Genomic DNA, 18,520 nt, shown 5'->3' with positions numbered 1-18,520 from the left:
TTTCCCTCTGGGGTTAAATGATCCTTTGCAGAAGATCAATTTTTCCTTCAACGTGCTGACAATGCGAGCGCAGGGAGGAGTCATAACTAAAAAAAAAAAAATACAAGACCTCCAATAAAGAGAGAGATTTCACTTGACCTGAAATATGACAGAACAATGTCTGAATCATGGAAACGAAGTAGGAAAATAAAACAATCCAATGCTATCCTCGTATTTTCCCGAAGTTAAGCTTTAAATACAGTTGACCTGCTCTTACTCAGACTTACTGACTAAAATCTTTACCAGGTGGATGCCTTTCTTCACCCCCGTGTGGGCTGGTTGTGTGTTTTGGCACCAGAGTTACGACTTTGTTAAAGTTTGGTGAGATTGTTGTCGTGGTTAAAGGAAACCATTGTTGACTGTCAGTAGGAAGCAGGAAGCGGTCTCCGGTGTTAATGTTCGATGTTCGGTTGACCCCTGATCTCCTCCATACGCCACCTCACTTCCTTTCTTTCCTCCAGCCAGACAGAAGCCGTAACTGGAATGGCACTCAGTAGAGCGCATACCTCTGCCGATGCCAAGGAAGCACCCTTTTGATTAAATCAATCCAACCAATCCATCCAAGTTTCATGGAAATCCCCTCTGTAGTTTTTGTGTAATCCTGCTGACAAACCAACCAGCTCAAGACAGGAATGGTACTCAGTAGAGAGTATACCTCTGCCAAAACCCAACAGTCTCCATTTGTACTCACTCATAGACATGCCTGATTCTTTTCATCAAGATCCATTCATAAATTATTGAAAAAACAAACAAACAAACAAAAAAACCGTCCTAGCTCTCGTAATGTTAAAGAAATTCAGAAGAAAATCCGGGATCTGCTCCAGAAGTCACTGGTGTCTATTCTGGGCTGAGGCCCATCCTCCATTCAAGTTTCATGGCAACCTGTAGAGAGTATACCTCTGCCAAGACCCAAACAGTCCCATTTGGACTCACTCATGGACACTAGTCTCCTAAGTATGCCTGATTTTTTTTTTTTAAATCAAGATCCTTGCACTATTCCAGGAGGAATTTACAAAAATATCAAAAAACATCCTTTGTTGCAACATTGAAGAAAACCAGAAGAAATTCCTGGTTCTGCTCCAGAAGTTACTGGGGTCTGTTCTGGGCTGAGACCGACCCTCCATCCAAGTTTCATGGAAACCGAGTTTTTGTGTAATCCTGCTGACAAACCAACAAACAGACACACCGACACGGGTAAAAAGATAATCTCCTAATTTGTCCGATTCTACAGAAAATGTTGCTTCGGTTTTCAGGATTAAGCAGCACATGCGGTCTGATATCTTCGTGTTTTTCTGTTTTCCTGAGAATTGAAGCATAATTAATGTTGTTTCAGGACCATCAGCACAACCAACCAATCGCGTCATAGCTTTGTGACTCTGGAAAAAGAGCATTAAAATGGAGGAGGGGAAGGTGACGTTATTTTCCGTAACGTAACCACATCTTTTTGTGGCTCCAAACCAAAACACTACAGACAGCTGCAAAAGAAACAGGAAATCAGAAGTGAACTAAAAATAAAATCAGGTGTAATTCAGTGAGCACAAAAAGGGAACTGTTGGCTGAGGTTTGTCATTCTAGTCTTTTGTCGGTTTGTCAGCAGGATTACACAAAAAATACTCAAAGGATTTCCACAAAAATTGGTTGAAGGATGAGTCTCAGCCCGGAATAGAGCCCGATGACTTTTGGTTTGGATACGGATAAAAATCAGGCACATATAGGTGGCTTCTATCTGCAGTATGAGTACAATTTGATGTAGATGGAAATAAAAACCTGGATCAAGCTGATTTAATATTTTTATCTGATACTGGATTAGCCTTGAGTGAAGGTATGCTCTCGGCTCCACAAATCAAGTGCCGTGTAGTTTCAGGGGTTTAAGTCTTCATGTCTGTGCTCAGTAAAGTGATGCTTGCATGTACAGTACGTATGTGCAGTATGTGGGTGTAATGTAAAACTCGGCGTTTGCATGTGTGCGTCCATGCTTACTGCCTGTGTGGGAGCTGGACGAAGGTGTTGGAGAAACATAAACAAGCAGTGACAGAAGCAATAAGCTGAGTGTGAAGGAAACCAGATGTGAGCAGAGAAAGATCCTGAAAAATATTATGACTAACGTTCTTCTTCGTCCGCCCTCTTCTTCTTCCTCCTCTAAGCGGAGTGATTCGTTTGTATCTGGACTGACTGGATCAGAAGAACAGTCACCCGAGGCTGAGTGTCTTTACCAGATTCTGATATTTGCCGCGTCTGGTGCAAAGACTCGGACGTCTTCGGCGTACCGAGTGTTGGATCAGGTCCGCAGCAGTGCGGTGTGGGTTGGGTGAAGCTGGCCAGTCGAGAGAGATTAAGTTACTGTGAAAGCCATGAGCGTGTGTAAACTAATCCATCCTCACCCAACTGCCGGGCATAGTCCACAATCCACAGCATGTCTCGAGGCATTCCCTCCTCATGTCTGCGTCCGCTCCCCCTCGTATACCATCGCCACGAAGGAAGTCCAGAGTTTCTCTCTTTATGCAAGACACAGTTTATATTCATCACTCTTTTTTTGGGGGGGCTTTTATTCTGAAAACCCTTTGTGACATCTGTGCTTGATGTGATATAAGTTAATCGTACTTACCTTTAAAATAAACTCTCTCAGTGTTATTGTACTCGTTACCTGATATTTTATGTGGTAAGAGTTTAAAGGAATAGTTCACCCAAAAATGTAAAATGAAAAATGTGCTGATGGAAAGCCGGGTAAAGTTATAACCCTTTTTTTTTTTAAAGATGGTGTGATGAGAGTAATAAGTAAATAACGTCTTTTCAAATCAATTTGGGATCCGGACGCTTCTAGAGACTTGGATCTTGCAGGATGAGCTGGTTTTAAAACAAGTCCTCAAATAATTCAGTTGTTTTATCTTTTTGCGGTGAAGCTCCAGTAAAGTCTTGTGGACATGAATTTTTCCATCAGCGTGATGGTCATGAGACAGTGACTGAATTTAAAATATCATGAATTGCTGTAGAAGAAATTTGCCAAAAGTTTATAAAGAAGTTACGATGTGCTCAACATTAAACATCTACAGGTTAATGCAGCATTAATACAAAATGAATCCAGATTTAAAAGGAAAACACAGATGGGGAACATTTTACTTTTACTTCTCATATTTTCAGTAATTTATACTAATTATACTTATGTACTTTTTAATTACAGGAGTTTACTGGTGGAGTATTTTCACAGTATTCATTAATACTTTACTTCACTTCCTGTCACATTTTACAGTGTATGTGTTTTATGTTATTGTGTATTAATAATTTTGACTGCATATACAAGGAAATATTCACTATCCAATTAATTTTAAGATCAGTTTGTCTGTTGAACTGTGAATAAACACAATCAAAAGTCCCACATGACATTTTAGATTTATTGATTTGTCCATAAGAAACTAAAAACTTAAAAATGCAATGATAGAAAATAAAGAAAAGCTGCAACCAGGAGGCTAAATGTTCATCTTTTTTTCTTACTAATCAACTGAAACAATTATTTGATTATTAAATATGTTGCAAAAACTTTTTATGTGAGCTGAAAAATGTATTCATTTAAATGCTCTAAAGGCTGAAAGTATTGATTACAATTATTTTTATTATTATTATTATTATTATTATTATTATTATTATTATTATTATTTCTTAAATCACAATTAATTAATTAATTGTTTGGTCTATAAAAATGTTGAGCCATTCAGTTTAATGTCATAAAAGACTAAATCATCAAATATTCAGCTAAAACCAGTGATTCATTGGTTTAAATATATATATATATATATATATATATATATATATATATATATATATATATATATATATATATATATATATATATATTTATATATTTTTATTTATATATATATATATATATATATATATATATATATATATATATATATATATATATATATTTTAAATCAGTTTTAATGTTTTTAATTTATTTCTTTAGAATAATAAGTTTATAATGTTAGATGAGAAAAAAACATGATGAATCTAATATTGTTTTTTTTTGTTTGTTTGTTTTTTTAGTGGGGTTGAGATACAGGAAGTGATTTGAGGGCAAACATTGAATATAATTAAAACTATTGGAGGAAACATTTTAAAGCTGCAGGTCAGTTTTTCAAGGGATCAATTAACCGGTTTATTATTTCACCTGAACTGTTTAAAGAAAAGAGTCAGTAAAGAAAAAAACATGAGATATATCATTTGAAACCTTCGGGTAAGATTCCAAACGCCGCCGAGCTGCTTAAGATGCCGATCGTGTCACGATGTGGCTGCACGCCGGAGCTGCAGGTTGAGGTCATTCTTACGAGGAGGGTCAGAGGTCGCGACCCCCACCTGGACGCTGGTGTCCCCCCCCCCCAGCTGACACATCATAAACACCCAGAATCATCCAAAACACTGACATCTGTCTCTGCCCCGACTCTTGTGTTTTTATAATCATATGAGCGTCTCTGTGGGAGGATGTTTGATGGTGATGCGAGTCGGTTTAATGCCAGCAGATCGAACCAAACCAGGCAGCAAGCGGACCAACAGTCCCCCCCCCCCGACCTCCGCCATGTTCCCTTGTCTGAGTCGGGGTCGGAGGGTAAGTGTTGTCACATGGTCGGCATAGCTCGCCTAATGACTGACAGGTGGACACGAGAGCTGAACTCTGACTCTGGATGCCACGGAGACGATTCAGAGGCGCCCGCTGAGCAAACAGGAGGACGCGTAGCTCTGATTCTGTCCACGCACACATTAAAATGAACAAAGAACAAACCGGTACAAAAAAAATTGACGCCGGGAAAAAATGTTGGCACTTAAAAGTATGAAAAACTGGAACGAACATCTGTAGTTTCATGTAATTTTCCCAGTTTATTTACCAGATCTTCCCTTGTTTTTATGAAAGTCATTAAGATATCCACAAAATGACAAAAACAGACTGAATGATTACATGTCTGATTTAAAATAACGTTAAAAAAATCTGTAAATAACATTTTTTTTTCCACATAGAAATACTTTCAAAATGTTCAAGTTTAATACTGAAATTACAAAAAGAGAATTAGATAGAATTGGTTCTGAAGTTTACACAGATTTGACAGTTTTAAACGTCTCGTGTCTCGGTGGTAAAAGGAAACACGTATCAGCGAGGGAACAGACTTTGGCACAACACCTGAGCGCTCACCTTCGAGGCGTGCTTCACCTCAGTTTCTATCACTCCGCCTCTTCAGCTTCCTCGCCTCCTCCGTCAGCGAGCTTCTTTTTCTTTTCCAGTTATTCCAGTTGTCTCATACGTACCCGGGGATAGTTACTGGGGAAAACAATGCCTCTTCTTATGTTTGTTGTGCTGTAGCAGACGCACATCCTCACTGGTCGACCTTCATTTTTGTGGCCTGGTTGCAGATTGAATGGCACAGTGAAAGCGAGGTTTATAGATACCTAGTCTCTGCACAGACGGTGTCATTTTCTACGGCCATCTCACTTCGCAGTCAGAAATTAAGTTGCGTGTCGCCAGTTTAAAAGATTTAAGTCTTTTAAATCACTGAACACCTCGATGATCGTGATCAACCAAAACAGAAACCAAGGAACCTAAAAGAGGAGGTAGAAGAAGACGAGTCGCTGTGTCACCGAGTCTCTTGGGCCGGACTGTTTTATAGAAGTCTATGAGAGATCCATGAAGAAACACACTAAAACCAGAAAATGAAAGAACACACATCAGAGATGAGATTAACTACTCATGCAGTAATGTCCATCTCCTGTGTCTACATTACCTCCAAACAAGTTAAACGTGTTGAAGGAACAATGATAATATGTTGGCAAAGTTGCACATTTGCAACAACAGATGCAGCTTTGTGTTTTCCAGGAATCTCAGCTGCTCTCTGTTGGTTCTTTCAAACTGGGGCAGTTGTTTCCTCTGACACTTGGTTTCATGTGTTCACTCTAAACCAAACTAATCAGTACGACAGATCAGTTCAGAGAAATCAGGTTTAAATCCCAAAACTGACCTTATAAGCCTCCACTGGGTCATTAGGACGTGTTTATGGTCTTTTTATGGATGTAACTATTGTGATGTAACTGCAGTTTTTACACTCCCCTAATTGAGTCGAGACAAAGATCTGTGGAGACATTTGTTGATGCTCTTTTGTTAACGAGTCTTTCTCTTCTGGCCGTTTGCACATGCTGGAGATTCATTAATAGAATCAGCTGACAGAAGGAGTATTGTTCCTCTGTCTTCACCGTATCGACCACTGAGGTTATTTAACTCGATGCGGTCCTAACGAGGCAGCGAGGGGCAACAGCCAAAGCTACAGGAAAGGGGTTTAAATGGGCGCTATGTGGTTATGGAGAAGAACATTTTAATATTTACAGTGTTAGTGAGGTAATAATACAAACTCAGACATATTTCATGTTTCCATAAGTGAGTAAACAAGTTTGTCTGAGAGGAAAATAAGATCCCGGATCACTGTTTGAAACTAGAAAGGTGGCAGGGTCCGCCACATGTAAACAAAGTGAAAGTCTCTCTAAATTAAAACTTGTCTCCAAAACTACGAAGTCCACCTTTAAAAAACTATGTAACAGAATTTTTAAAGGTGTAAAAGTTTTTTACAGACTTCATTTTAAGTATTTTTGTGCAGTTTTACATAATAAACCATCTCCAGCTACTGAAATTGTTTTCGCTGTATAGCTCCAAAAATGTTTTGTGGACTATAAAAACTTCCCCTGACTTTCCATCAACATTGAGTTGAGATCATGACTGAATTTTTAATTTTTTTTTTGCAAAAGTACAAAAGTTGTAGCTTCAAAATAAAGACCCGGAAGTATTTATTGTTGTTTAATTATTGTTGATGCATTAATGTGAGTGTATATACTGCTGGGTGGATCAGTAAAGCTTCATCTTCATCCATAAACAACACATCAACATGTATTTATTGATTACATTTTGGATCATTCATCTGAAACTGCTCATCGGATAAATGTCATGGAGTGAAAAGTACATTATTTCAGTCTGAGCAGTCGAGCAGTGGAAGTGTAAAGGAGCGGAAACACACAACTGTACTCGAGTAAATGTACTTTAGTTACTTTCCACTGGTCGTCTCTCGGTCTTTCCAGCTTTGACTGCAGCTTTAAAGCGACGAAAGTTAGTCAACAGAATCCCCGAAGTCAGAACTGCTCCAGATATCAGTGAATGAGCCCTCGTCCCCTTAGTCCAATTATATCTGGAGCCTAAGCTAACCTATGCTATTACCGCTAACCGGAGAGCAATCAGACCGTGGCGGGGTCCGCCAGACTGGTGTATTTTTAGAAAGTCTCATCAACATAGATGATTACTAGCAATACAAAAGAGTGTGTGTGTGTGTGTGTGTGTGTGTGTGTGTGTGTGTGTGTGTGTGTGTGCAGAGTCGTATAGTGGAAACCACAGGGGGGCGACTTTGAGGTTGTAACTGGGGAGGAACTGGGTTGGTTTATTTCTGGAGCATGTGTCGCTCCGGTCCAGGGACCAACAGCTGAGCATGTGCCAGAGCAAGGGCAAGTCATGATGTCTGTCCCTGCAGTAATGACCAGATGCAGGTTCTGATAATCAACTTCGCTGCCGACCTTCAACACACACACACACACACACACACACACACACACACACACACACACACACCCTGCAACACGATCCCCACAGTGTGTGTGTGTGTGTGTGTGTGTGTGTGTTTCTGGGCCTTTTATTACTGCGTCACTTTCATTTTATCTCCCTCAGAAACTTCAAACGTCTGTAACACAGGAAAAAAAAAAAAATAAAAAAACCCACCGAATCCTCTGCTCTGTCATTGTGTGATTGGCTCAGGCTATTACCAAAGCAAATTGGGTTAGCTAACCACCGTCCTCTTAATCATCCGAGCAGCGGACAGAGACAGATGAAAAGTAAAGCGGGCGATGTTTTCATCCAGAGACCTTCGTCTAGATCAACATGTGAAGGTCTGCGGGGAGCCAAATAACAGGGAACTCAAGAGGATCCGCCTCGAGGGCTTTGTGGTCTGTTTCCTGCATCTGTGTTGCAAACAGAAGCTCTTATTATTTCAACACATGTATCATCATCATCATCGTATGGGATTTCACACTGTTACTCTGATGTATTATGTCTGGGTTTGACCCACATGTGGTTTTAATCGTGACAAGTTTCCCTCATCAACTCACCTTATCGTTGTTTGTTGCCAAGCTGCTTTTCATCTTCCTGTTTAAAGTCTATAAATCTTTTCAGGCATTTGGACTAAATTAGAAAATCGTGACAAAGACTGACAGAAACCGGAATTTATCCAAGCAAAGAAAATCTGATTTGTGGGTCAGAGTAAGAGTCATGAATGAGTGACGCCCTCTGGTGGTTTATAAATAAAACTGGATGGAAGACGTGTCCACACTCAAACAACGTGAGACAGAAACAGGAAAAAAAAGAGTAAAATTAAATAAATATCATGAAAGCCAAACAATTTGATTCAAAACCCAACAGTTGTGAGTGACGACATGTATGGGGGCCTAAAATTGTCATATTAAATACATTTATACCGTTTTGTTTTTTTATACAGTTTTGACTCACTGGTGGTTTTGAACGTGAGTAATTTAAGTGAAATGTAGCCCTCAGTCACGCCAAACTACATTTAAACCAATTGAAACATGGCTAAAAGGAGATGAAATATGACTAAAAAGACATAAAAAATATATATGAAAGAGATGCAACATGATCTTATAACTGCAAAACATCCACAAAGAGATGAAAACTATTTAAATTAAACCCTCAAAGCTGTCAACAAAAAGTTCTTAACTCAGTATAAAATCAATTGACGGAAATACAAAGGACATGTAGATGTGATGAGACATAATACAACAAAAAAAAGACTAAACAAGAAGTAAAACGACATCAGAAGAGATGCAACACGATCATAAAGCTGCTGACATCTTCACAGAGAAGCAAAGTGTCAACCTGCGTGGAGGACTGAAGCTGCCAAAATCAAAACTAAATAAATGTATAATGTTTAAATTGAGCAATTTTAGTGACATTTGTAATTACTGGGACACCATTTTACTTCACTTCACTTTGGAAAGAACGACTTCTGTAAATCGCGTCCAGCACTGAACTAAACTACAAGTCTTGACTGAATGAAGCTGGAATGTCTGCTCAGATCGGTGTGAATGTTCTGATCAGCTGTTCAGTGTCAACATACCTTCAGGCTATAAGGAGACTCATAATGGAGTGACGCCCCCTGGTGGGCTGCTGAGGTACCGATAGGAAGCATGTGGGGCGACAACTTGCAGTAATGTTTAAAACTAAAAAGTAGTAAACTGGAAAATATGAAGGACATTTAGACCACAGTCCACACTGGAGTCTGGTCTCAGCCCAGAATGGACCCTATTAAGTTTTGGTACTGATCCGGATAAAGGGGGAGATCCTTACTTTTTTTTTCTCACTTTCTTAAAAAAAACTAGATACTGCGTCTCTACTTTATGTTTTAGGGAATAACACATGGATGTTGATGGAGAGAATCATAAGAATTTATGTGGCTGAGTGAGTACAAAAGGCGACTCTTCAGCCTTGGCGGAGGTTTGCACTCGTGGTAAATCTCGTGGTGGCGCCTGAGGAAAAGTCACAGAAATTATTAGTTCTCAGAGCCGTGGAAATCTGTTGAGGTGCACCAAACATCACCGTCATCAAAATCATGGGTATAAATTCTGTCACTGGAAGCCTCTTCAGAATAGAAGTCCTCTCATATATCTGATCAGTTGCTAGGATGTGAAAAACACAATGTTTTTCATCGCTTTTTCCAATGTAGTTTTGAATTTTTTCCATGCTGTGCTCTTTATTTTTTGGGATTTAGAACAATTTAGTGTGGAGGTGCGGTTGAGGTGAAGGCTTAAAAGACTTACTGGCAAACCAATTTTATTTCATACAAAATAAATAGCACATTTAAACATTCACCTTATGTAAAGAGCAAAAACAACCAGTCAAAACATGAAATGTCACAGCCGACTTTCACGAATGAACAGTTAAGTTTGTCCCAACACTTCTTTAGATGGAAAGATTCGCAACAAAATGATCATCACATATACTGAATACGATCAACTCGACTAACATCAAATTCGTCCAATTCCGAAATGTTCTTGGAGACACTTTTGAGGTGAAATTACAGCACGTTTTATTAAGACGGAATCATGTAAAATGTGAGAATGAAGAGAAGAGCTGCATGATAAACAGGAAAAACTGACTGACTGGAGCAACGCGGCCCATGTCGAACTTTTCAGGCGGTCCGGTCCTTTGACACGATGAATCAAGTATAAACCAACAAGTGCTTAAAGTCCATTCAGACCCTCGAGAGTTAGCTGACCCTTCAGACATTCAGTCACTCAGCTTCTCACGCTGTAGATGATCAATCCAGAAGTCTTCATCAGGAGTCTCCGGTCATAATGGAGAGGAACTCATCCTGGTTTACTGGAAAAGGAAAAAAATAAGTTTATCAGTGAGGGAAGTACAACTAACACAAAACACCTGCTGCATGGTCCAATCCCAGGGTCCGCCGTAACGCTAAGCTCTAGAAAACTGGAACTCAAAGTCCCAATTTCTAAACTCGAGGCAAATCCATCTACCCAGATGTCATTTTCTGTATTGACATCTGGGTAGATGTATGTATGATGACAGTACTTGTTTTAGGAATATTACTTCTTGAGCTCGACGCCCAAATTGTTCCAACAATTTTGAACTTTTCTGAACTACATTCAAAGTGTAACACAACTTTGTTCGTTTGTTAGTTCTTCACGTTTTGTCTCCTTCTAGTAAAAAGGTTTCAGAGGTATCTTCTATGACTGATGTAAGATCTCGACACGTACTTTCACCGTCTCCGTCCGTGTCAAACTCGTCGATCATGCTGCGCAGCTCCTCGTCGCTGACGTTCTCCCCGAGTTCTCGAGCTACTCGTCTCAGGTTCCTCAGACTGATCTTTCCTGACTCGTCATCATCAAACAGCTTAAAGGCCTTCATGATCTCCTCCTTTGGGTCTCGCTCCAGGATTCGATCAGTCACTGTGGAAAGATATCAACATATTTACTAAAGAACTGTGGAACAATAGATTTATTCATATTGTGTATCATCCTAGTAGCCACTGACACTTTAACTGTCTGGAGTGAAGGAAAATCTCACCAACTTCATTGAAATCCTCAAATGTTATTTTGCCATTTCCCTCTCTGTCATAGTCTTTGAGAATCTTCAGAACATCCACTTTCTTCACTTCAAAGCCAAGCGCTCGCATCGCCACCTGATGGGATTTTAAAATGGTGATATTAATATTTTTGAAGGGAATAGCTGCCCTCAACATAAGTGTCTGTCACTGCTCACCTTCAGCTCGTGGTAGTCAATTTCTTTATCTTTGTCAGTGTCGAACAACTCGAAGGCCTCTTTGATTTCATGCTTCTGATCCTCGGTGAGCTCTCTCCTTTTCTTGCGCTTGTTTTTGTCTGCTGCGAGATCAGTTCTGGGAAGACAGATATCAGCATTGCGGCAAATCATGTGACACAGTCAGGATCCTCTTTGGGGTCAAAATTTATAATCATGCCTGATGCTATGGAGGCACCATTTAAGGCTACAACTATCAGAAAAACAAAAAAGAGGCAATTTCCTATAATGCTGCTTTATAATAAAATATTTTATGCTACTTAATAATTGGGGGGGTTATTGTGATGAAGGAAATTAGACATGTTTAGTGAAGGCACTTTGTTAGTGATGATTCTTCGATACAGTTCTGCTGGGATCGGTTTTAGACACGCCTTTAATCAGGCAGCCCAGTTTTGAAGGAGGTACAAATTCCAGTCAAATCAAGCACAAGCAGGCCAACTTTCTCAGCCTGTCCTCCTCAGAAAAACAACTATGTCCTGGAGATCGTCTTTAAAAACAACATCTGTTGTGTTTGGTAAACTTTGGGTACAACCTTTTGGTACAATATTGATATATAGCCTTTATTTCTTCTACATGGGCAATGCTGTTATTCATCTCACCCTAACTCAAAATGTAAGCATGCTCTGCTCTAATGTTAACAAATATAATACAATACAAGTAGGTCTACATCTAAAGCTCATGTTAGCTCCTCCAAACTACTATTCCACGTATTGAGAGCCTCGTCTCTTCTTTGTGAATAGGCCTGTAAACTTTGCAAAGTGTGCCTTTAAAGACGAACCATGTCACTTCACTGAAGAGCATCAAACATGGGGAAGTAATGAAGAGGCACTGTTGAGTTAGTCATGATGGCAGCGCTTAAAAATCAACGCATCATCCAAGTTACATCTGCCTAACTTGAAATACTTTAATGAACGTGAAGTCAGGAACGACATCAAGATAAATCACGACGCTTTAATAACTGTGGAGTGTCAACAGTTCACGTTTAACAACATCCACTGCGGCGCTATAAGAGGAAATAATTGACAATTAAGCTTTCAAACACCGAGAAACACTGATGCTAACAGCCAAACATGCTAACGCTAGCTAACCTGAATGAGCTAGCTTTAGCTGTGCGGCTACACTAAAACTTAGCTGTGCTGAATAAATAAAGAGAAGCGGGTGAGACCGACTGATTTACCTTAAGGACAGACTCATGTTGGCCGGGTTTTAAGATCCGTTTTTGACACGTTTTTGTCGTTAAACTCGCAGGAGGACTAATACTGTAACACAACACAACAAATCTGTTTATCCGCTCGTAAACAAGCTTCCTATTGGTCGCTGGTCACCAGGCAGCAGTGACGTGTTCTCTGATTGGCTGAAGTCTCCTCTTTCTTCTTCGTGGAATTCAGTGCATTGCCGCCTTCTTCTGGTGTTTTCTGGGAATCTGACCAATTTATTTGTATTTCTACTTGACTTGAGTTTGTATATATTTTCTGATACGTTTTATGCTTATTTAGAGGGAAGTATTGTTCATTTTACTCCACTACATTAAATTAGAAATATTTATGAGGCAGTGGTGACAGCAGGGTTACAAATAGATAGATACTTTATTGATCCAGAGGCAAATGAAGGTGTCCAGTATTCACTATGAAGCTGACAACAACCTTTGCAAATACAGAAATGAAGAGTGTAAGTACCAACAAAATAGCAAGTTGTGTAAAATGGATTAGGTTGGAAAGATTGAAAAATTAGTCTGTAAAAAAATGTATGCAAGTAAAAAACAGATGAACAGATTAGAACAAATGTCTGTGCAAAACTTTAACAAGTTTATTGGCATTAGGTAACGCCACCAGAGGAATGTCATCCAGGAATATTTTACTTTTACTGTCAGAAGAGGGATTTTTGCCCTCGTTCCTTGCAAAAAAAATAAAATTAAAAAAAGAATAGAATAAAATAAAAATGTCTGTCTTATAATGAAGGCAACACAGCCTAAAAAGTCTAAGTTAGACTGTCAAGATTATTAATAGGCAAACTCTGCATTGGGCTACTTGTGCTTTCAATGTACTTGAACATTGCATTTACATTTCAATAATGCCAAGTTTTGGTGCATTTAAGAAATGACAGAACTAGCCTACCATAAATGAAAACAGAGTAGAGAAATAGAACTATATTTGCAGGCCTACTTAAGTCCTCCCTTTGTTTGTGAAAATGTACAAAATAAAAAAGGACATTCTGCAGCCTAGATTTGAAAACAGTGAGCTAAAACAAATGAATAAAGACACAGTATAGTTTCAATGTATGAAATCAGCATGAATTTTGAATGATTTGTGAAAATGTTGATGAAAACATAATTCAGTCATTTGCAAACATACTGTGTTTTTTTTCTCCATCAACTGGAATGAAGACAAGTAGAAAACACTTTCTGTTCTGGTTTGTTTACTAATTGTTTCAACCATCAGTTTGTTCACACATCCCATCAATAAAATCTGTTAAATGACTCTATAAGCAGTTTGTTTGGGCAGAATCTCAGTTACATACAACAAACTAATGAGTGATCTGCTTACTGATTATGATCATGATAATTACAGTTTTATAGTCTCTCATTTGTAAGCTGATTGGGACAACAACAACGACGACGTCTGGTCTGCCACACAAATGAATGAAAATATTATTATAGATTTATTTTCCAGTGTACAAAGGTGACAAAATAAATAAATATCCATGATGAAGATGAATAAAGACAAATGAGAAAATGTCAAAGCGCTGCCCATAATGTTTGATTGACAGGTGATCTCTGTGCAGTGAAGAAATGCCACAACAATCAGCTCTCAGCAACAATGATAAAGACAAAATATCTATCTAATATCTATTTGAGTTTACACAACTCAGCAGTGGTTTCTGGACAAAGTCCAGCATAGAGAGGCTGAGTGAATGTGGTCTGGACTCTGTGGAGGAGAGTCATGGTGTCAGAGACGCTGTAGAAGGACAGACTTTATTGTGATAAAAGTAATAACTGTCTGTGAAACAATATAATGCCCAAGATTGATCATTTCGCCCAAAATAACTTTCTTCCGTCCACCTTACTTTGCTGATATTCTTGAAGGCAACTGCTACTCCAACTGCTCCCTCGCTTCTCTTCACCTCCCAGTAACAACGTCCAGTCAGACTCTCTCTACTCAGGACCTGATCCCAGTCAGTGAATCTGTCTGGGTGACTAGAATAAGACTGTTCAATGTTCATTCTTGTTGCTTATCTGTTCCCCTCATATGATAACAGACGTCTGTGTGCATGTCTGTGTACAACATACTTGTATTGCGACTTGTAACGAAATGTGCATAATCAGATATTCATTTAGTGATTTTACGACTGGAGCTGATCTCGGCTGCACATTGGCCATTTGTTGTCGAAGTTAAAATATTTGACTTTGTTTTCTCCATCAGCTTTGTATGATAACCTGGAATGACGACTAGTAGAAAACACTTTGTTCATGTGTGTTTATTCATTTTATAAACCTTCAGTTTGTTCACACATCCCATCAGTAAAGTCTGTTAAATGACTCTTGTTCAGTGATTTCATGTACAGATTCACTTCATCCACACAGTCAGTTTTTTTAGCATCATCTCAGCCATGGACAAGTAATCAATGAATGATATTCTTATTGATTCTGATCATGACAATTACAGTTCAATGATCACTTATCTGTACGTCGATTTGGACAATAACAACAACATTTGGTCTGCCAAACAAATAAATGTGAATGTGATTTTAGGTTTCTTTACAAATGTACAAGAAGGTGACAACTAAATATCTACGATGAAGGAAACTCTGCTGCTTTATCTCAAACAACAACATACAAATCAATCAAAACAACTGACAGGTGATCTCTGTGCCGTGAAGAAATGCCACAACAATCAGCTCTCAGTAACAAACATAACAAAACAGGACAAAATAAGAAAATAAGTTCAAGGATTCAAACACAGACTTTAACCCACTGTCCCTGAAATGACTTCTGTTTATTTGATTTTACACAACTCAGCAGTGGTATAACGATCAAGCCAAAGTCCAGCATAGAGCGGCTGAGTGAATGTGGTCAGGACTCTGTGGAGGAGAGTCATGGTGTCAGAGACGCTGTAGAAGGACAGAATACCTGCACGGTGATCCAGGTACACTCCAACTCTGGAGGACTCAGGACCTGAGACGGGAGTGTCGATATTGTTGTACCAAAAGTCACAACTGTCATTGGAGCAATATAACGACCAGGATTTGTCATTACATCCAAATCTACATTCATCCGACTCCCGTGCTCTGCTGATAGTCTTGTATGCGACCGCTACTTCAACTCCTCCTCCTTCTCTCCACTCCACCTCCCAGTAACAACGTTCAGTCAGACTCTCTCTACTCAGGACCTGAGGACACCCAGTGAATCTGTCTGGGTGACTAGAATAAGACTGTTTAACTTCCTTTCTTTTTACTTTTCTGTTTCCCTCAGACAATTGCAGACGTCTATTTGCTGTATTTGGATCCAGTGTGATTCCACATGAATATTTTAAGAATCCAGCTCTGGTCTTGGGCTCTGGTTGTGGCAGTAAAACATCCACTTGAGTCACTGTCAGTGAGATGTTGGTCCATGTGTCTCTCAGGACGTCCTGTAGTGTGTCTCTGAGCTCTGACACAGCTGCTGTCACATCCTCAAAGTAGTTGAGAGGACGGATGTTGATGCTGGACGAGTGTGTAGACTCACTGAGTGCTGACAGTGAGGGGTAGTTGTGTAGAAACTGGTTGTGATCCTCTGTGTGTGAGAGCTTCTTCAGCTCAGCGTCTTTCCTCTTCAGCTCAGTGATCTCCTGCTCCAGCTTCTCCTGAAGCTCTTTGACTCGACTCACTTCAGTTTCCTGCTGGGATCTGACCTGCTGCTTCACATCAGAGCGTGTTTTCTCCATGAGACGGATCAGCTGGGTGAAGATCTTCTCACTGTGCTTCACTGCTTTATCAGCAGAGCCATTGATGGCCTCCACCTCCTGTTGAAGCACCTTCACATCTTTCTCTCTGTCCTGGATTCTCTGCTGGATGTTGTGTCGACTCCCCTCCAGCTCTCTCTGCCTCTCAGTCCTCTCTGCTGCAGCTGACACTGTGTCGTGGCCTTTATGTTCGTCCATGGAGCAGAGATAACAGATACACTGCTGATCAGTACGGCAGAACATCTTCATCACCTCATTATGACGAGAGCAGATATTGTCCTGGAGCGTCATGGTTGGCTGCACCAGCTTGTGATTCTTTAACTGAGCCACATCATAATGAGGCTGGAGGTGTTTCTCGCAGTAAGAGACCAGACAGACCAGACAGGACTTGAGGGCTTTCAGTTTCCTCCCAGTGCAGAAATCACAGGCCACATCTTCAGGTCCAGCATAGCAGTGATCAGCAGGAGCAGCTTGGAGTTCAGTCTTCTTCAGCTCCTCCACTAAAACTGCTAACATGGTGTTTTTAACCAGGACAGGCCTCGGTGTGAAGGTCTCTCTACACTGAGGGCAGCTGTAGATCCTCCTCTCATGCTCTGTGTCCCAGTGATCTTTAATACAGTTCTTGCAGTAACTGTGTCCACAGGGAATAGTTACCGGATCCTTCAGTAGATCCAGACAGATCGAACAAGAGATAGTTTCCTGGTCCAGCTGAACTCCTTTTTGTGCCATTTCACCTCTCAATGCAAACGACTGTCTGACTTTCACTTCTTGATAACTGAAACTAGTTTGAGCTCTGATCTGAACAGCATGTGTCGCTTCAGTGACTTGTGCCTGTCTGCTCCTGCATGTTGGTCACACCCATCCATGAGCTGTAGATCTGAAGGGGAGTGAACAAGGAAACAGTTGAACAGAGTGGAGCTCGCTGTGTTTGAGAGCAGGAAGAAGAAGGAGGGGTTATTCCACTTTGATCCATTTCAGGAAGAGGAGCGAGTTGAGAGAGACATTGTGTGTTGAGCACTTGTAATTAAATTGGTTATAAATTTGATTGATCGATCAATTCTCAACACACTGCAACTGTTTCTTAGTACAAATCAATGTCTACTCCTGTAGACTAGTGGGGTTAAATGTGAAAACTTTCGGCTGAAGTTTTTCAAGATGTGAAACTGAAATAACATCACTGTCCAAATTATGCTGAAGTGAATATTGCACATTTATCAATGTTTCGCAACAGTACACAGACTCACACGGGGCACCATATATGGGGCTATAACATTCATAGGGAGTTTGGGGTTAAATTTGGCTATCAATAACAATTCATTATTACCAGGGATGATTATTAATTATGATAGATAATAAGATACCATTTCATTAGATCACGACGGGGCAGCACCCTTGAAGAAGGGCAAGATGGCCAACTCTGATTAATAATTAACCTGATAACTACAGCCAGTATTACCATAACAGCTAGTAATGATCGAAGGAAGGATATTGGAGTAGCTGACAGAGTCGATGTTGTCAACATCCACTGTTACACAATATTAAATAGACAGCATGAATGGAGGTTCAAAAGTCTTTTATTTAACACAAAGATGAAAACACACAATCTGACTAACATGTACTATATACAGTTGTGTGTGTGTGTCTGGGAGAACAAAGAAACAATGATGGTGCTCACATTGCAAAGGCCCTGAGTCTGTGTGAAGCTTAAATCCACTTGTGTCAAAAAATAAGAAACTGATGAATGATCTTCTTATTGATTATGATCGTGATGATCACAGTTTTACAGTGTCTCATTTGTAAGTTGATTTGAACAACAACAACATTCGGTCCGCTAAAGAAATACTTGTAAAACATTTAGAGCACAGAGACGTTTACACTTTCATACAGAGAAATGTCAGTTCAGATAAACAAAAGTCACCATGAATATTGAGAACCTCAGTGTCTGAACAGACGCATGAAGGAGCATCGCCTAAAGAAACGCAAACATTTACAGAAACATACAGAAAGTCCCGCCCATAATGTTTGATTGACAGGTGATCTCTGTGCAGTGAAGAAATGCCACAACAATCAGCTCTCAGCAACAAACATAACAAAATAGAACAAAATAAAAAAATAAGTTCAAGGA

The 18,520-nt window shown here is 39.7% G+C and overlaps 2 protein-coding genes across 2 annotated transcripts; both read right to left on the bottom strand.

The window, feature by feature from the left end:
- Nucleotides 1-9,935: 9,935 nt before the first annotated feature.
- Nucleotides 9,936-12,794, bottom strand: cetn3 (centrin 3). The gene is made up of 5 exons (XM_037116313.1): nucleotides 12,636-12,794; nucleotides 11,402-11,537; nucleotides 11,207-11,321; nucleotides 10,897-11,088; nucleotides 9,936-10,501 (listed from the first exon to the last, which is right to left on the bottom strand). Exons 1-5 carry the CDS (start codon nucleotides 12,650-12,652, stop codon nucleotides 10,458-10,460), a joined length of 504 nt encoding a protein of 167 aa, XP_036972208.1. The 5' UTR covers nucleotides 12,653-12,794; the 3' UTR covers nucleotides 9,936-10,457.
- A 1,760-nt stretch (nucleotides 12,795-14,554) lies between these two features.
- On the bottom strand, nucleotides 14,555-17,398 carry LOC119029487 (tripartite motif-containing protein 16-like). The gene has a single exon (XM_037116310.1). The coding sequence runs from the start codon at nucleotides 17,122-17,124 to the stop codon at nucleotides 15,451-15,453; it is 1,674 nt and encodes a 557-aa protein (XP_036972205.1). The 5' UTR covers nucleotides 17,125-17,398; the 3' UTR covers nucleotides 14,555-15,450.
- Between the last annotated feature and the right edge of the window lie 1,122 nt (nucleotides 17,399-18,520).

The sequence above is a fragment of the Acanthopagrus latus genome, chromosome 12 (genome assembly GCF_904848185.1).
Source record: "Acanthopagrus latus isolate v.2019 chromosome 12, fAcaLat1.1, whole genome shotgun sequence".
Taxonomy (NCBI): domain Eukaryota; kingdom Metazoa; phylum Chordata; class Actinopteri; order Spariformes; family Sparidae; genus Acanthopagrus; species Acanthopagrus latus.
Note: the sequence above shows the minus strand (reverse complement) of the source record. Positions and strands in the feature narration are given on the sequence as shown.

Excerpts from the sequence above, each read along its gene's own strand:
- cetn3 (XM_037116313.1), bottom strand. Across the intron at positions 11,322-11,401 it reads TTGACTACCACGAGCTGAAG|GTGGCGATGCGAGCGCTTGG; the intron begins GTGAGCAGTGAC and ends AAATCCCATCAG. Across the intron at positions 11,089-11,206 it reads TGAGGATTTCAATGAAGTTG|TGACTGATCGAATCCTGGAG; the intron begins GTGAGATTTTCC and ends ATCTTTCCACAG.
- LOC119029487 (XM_037116310.1), bottom strand. The coding sequence starts at position 17,124 with ATGGCACAAAAAGGAGTTCAGCTGGACCAGGAAACTATCTCTTGTTCG.